At 45.5% G+C, this 2988-nt stretch overlaps 1 protein-coding gene and 1 pseudogene across 1 annotated transcript; one reads left to right on the top strand and one right to left on the bottom strand.

The window, feature by feature from the left end:
* Positions 1–250: 250 nt before the first annotated feature.
* LOC128781078 (BET1 homolog) lies at positions 251–987 on the bottom strand (annotated as a pseudogene).
* A 459-nt stretch (positions 988–1446) lies between these two features.
* On the top strand, positions 1447–2677 carry LOC139440945 (upstream-binding factor 1-like protein 1). The gene has a single exon (XM_071221593.1). It carries the CDS (start codon positions 1508–1510, stop codon positions 2675–2677), a length of 1170 nt encoding a protein of 389 aa, XP_071077694.1. The 5' UTR covers positions 1447–1507.
* The last annotated feature ends 311 nt before the right edge of the window (positions 2678–2988 follow it).

Raw genomic sequence — 2988 nt, 5'->3', positions numbered from 1 at the left:
GGAATACACATTTATTGTTCCCCCACAAACTCGCCCACCCCCTCCAGGGCTCATCCTCAGGCTCTCCAGGCATTCTCTTATTCTCCCACTGAGTTTCCCTACATGGAAAGTAAACCTACAGGAATGGTAGCAACAGAATGCCGTACTGCTATTTCATCTGACAGTAAAGAAAAGAAAAACAATTGTTAGGGCCAGACTGACTTTTGGCCATTTGCCCCTGAAAATAGGAGCAAAAATGAGCCATTAACAAACAATATTCAAAGAGCACTGTATTATCTAATGTGATTTATAAAACAAGTAAAATTTAGTCATCTTCAATGGAAAAAGCCATAGTATTTCAAAGTTAGGAATGTTTTGATGATGATTTTTTTTTTTTTTACCAGAGTAGTACTCCAAGCCACTTAAGTTGGAACAAATCCCAAACTCACACTTACTTGCATCACCTTTGTTTAATAATCCAATAAATGACAAACAAGACAAACAATGAAAACAGCATCATATAGCACAGCAGCTTTGTTTGGCTCCCTCTGGATAAAATCTTCAGTTTTTCCATAGTTTTACCTAGAAATCCAGTTGTAGAATCAAACTGTGAATCCATTTCAGCTAAGAATTTATTTTGACTTTTAACTTCATGGCCTATTTCAATGTAAACCGATTTTATAGCAGTTACTTTGTGTCAGCCTTTCAGTGAGTCTGTCATTTCCTTCTTCACAGGCACTGTATCCACTATTAGCAGAGCCATAGTTGCCAGGAGGTCTCCTTCACCATCCAAACTTGGGACTGCACCGAACTTAAGGAAACTCCTAGGATCTGGGACAAATGCAGTGTTTCCTCTTGGCACAGCCTCCAAAGAGCCCTCCATACATCCTGCTTTCTGGCTCAGATTCCAGTGGCAGAGACCCCGCGTCCTGGCGCCCAGCACCACCAGTTCAGGGGCCCCGAACTTCGAAGGTGAGCCTTCTCCTTACCCAGGCCTGCAGGCCTCATCCTGCAAGAAGAAGGAGGCGAAAGGCAGGCCGAGGGCTAGGTAGGAAGGAGCCAGGGGTCACGCGGACCACGACTTCAGGACCAGGGCCCTGAGAAACAACTTCTTCCCCTAAAGCGCCATAAAATCAATCCCCCAGGGCATTTTTCTTACATTGAGCCCTGAGTAGCCGGTTGTTGTCGTATTTAAGAAAGGCCCTGATGAGATCTGGCAAAAGCAGGGTAGAATGAAAGGTGACAGGACGATTTTGAAAAGTGACAATGTAGCATATGAAAGGTAAACAGAAATTTCACTTCAGAGATAGATAATTTTTCCTTTATTTTGTTAAGGCAAGTCAGTTACATGAGGGACATATGCCAAGTGGGTTGTGATTTTCTCATTCATTTCTTCTCTTTCTCCTCAGAAATATAGAACCACGCTTTGCAAAGCTTGTGAAATAGCTCAACTGCTAAGTCTTAAGAGTGAAGATATTTGAGCTTCTGCTGTGGTGTCTGCATAACTTTGGGGCTCAAAGTCCTAGAAATGGCATCGACTAATGGCCAAGACCAATGGCCCAAAGAAGACATTGTGATGTTACTGGACCTCCTAGAGAACAATCTCCCATTCAATGACAGCCACACTTTCACAACAACCCAGTCACAGATGGACTGGGAAAAAGTAGCTTTTAAAGGTTATTCTGGAGAAATGTGCAAGCTCAAATGGTTAGAAATTTCTAAAAAAATAAGGAAGTTTCGTACATTGACAGAAATAGTCCTGGAAGCTAAGGAACATTTTAAAAATCCTTACAAAAGTGAAAAACTCAAGAAGCATCCCGACTTACCCAAGAAGCCCCCGACTGCTTACCTCCGCTTCTTCATGGAGAAGAGGGCCCAGTACTCCCAAATGCACCCTGAGCTGAACAACATAGAGCTGACCAAGCTCCTCTCTAAGAAATACAAGGAACTCCCAGAACAGATGAAGCTGAAATACGTTCAAGATTTTCAGAAAGAGAAAGAGGAGTTTGAGAAGAAACTGGCTCAGTTTAGGAAGGACCACCCCGGTCTAGTCCAGAACTCCAAGATGTCTGTTGTTCCTAGAAGGAGCCTGACCAAAGCCCAAAAGAAGATTCAGGAAAATGTGGAAAAAGTGAAGTCTCCCTCAGAACACTGTTTTTCTGAGAAGGTAAAATTCCATGGAGAGCCCAAGAAGCCCCCAATGAACGAATACCACAAGTTCCACCAGGATTTGTGGTCGAGCAGGGAGCTGCGAGACCTGCCCCTGAGGGAGCGCAGGGTGGAGATTGGCAGACGCTGGCAGCGCATCCCGCAGAGCCAGAAGCAGCATTACAAGAAGCAGGCCGAGGAGCTGCAGAAACAGTACAAGGTGGACCTGGACCACTGGCTCAAGAGTCTGTCCCCTCAAGAATACTCTGCTTACAGACAGAGAACCTATACTAAGCGTAAGAACATGAACATGAATGGAGGCCCGGACCCCAAGATCATCAGGAGAGATGTGCACTGTCCCTCAGCAAGGGCTCTGCAAGAAGGGCTTGCACAGGAGCAGGGGCTGCAGGCTCCAGGGACAGAATCATCGGCGACTAGAGGGGGCCATTCTCATGCCTCAGGGAGATCAGAAGGAAATAAGGAAGATGGGGAAAAGGCAGAAAGCAGTAGCTCCTCAGACTCCAGCAGTGGGGATGAGGATGAAGACTGAGAGCTGCAGCTGCAGCTCATCCTCCTCAGGGGTCACCTCTGACTCAGACTCCATCTGAGCTTTGTTCATTCCCGCAAAGGTGGGACAGAGAGCTTCCTGACAAATATCCATGACATCTGCAGCAAAAGAAAGGGCTGTTCTTCCTCCCTTTTATTTATTTGCTTGTTCCTTCATCACCCGTACCCCTCCTCAATACGGGGTGGAACACATTGGGGATTATGGAATTTGGGACAGTACTCTTAATATCAGGTGAGTAAGCCTGGGAGGAGAGTGTCCTGCTGGGAGAAGAAATATGTTATGAGCATGTATTG

Source organism: Desmodus rotundus, chromosome 5 (assembly GCF_022682495.2).
Source record: "Desmodus rotundus isolate HL8 chromosome 5, HLdesRot8A.1, whole genome shotgun sequence".
NCBI lineage: Eukaryota > Metazoa > Chordata > Mammalia > Chiroptera > Phyllostomidae > Desmodus > Desmodus rotundus.
The sequence above is the reverse complement of the archived record's forward strand: the minus strand, read 5'-3'. Positions and strand labels throughout refer to the sequence as shown.

What these genes read in the sequence shown, in the direction of transcription:
- LOC139440945 (XM_071221593.1), top strand. Translation starts at nt 1,508, where the DNA reads ATGGCATCGACTAATGGCCAAGACCAATGGCCCAAAGAAGACATTGTG.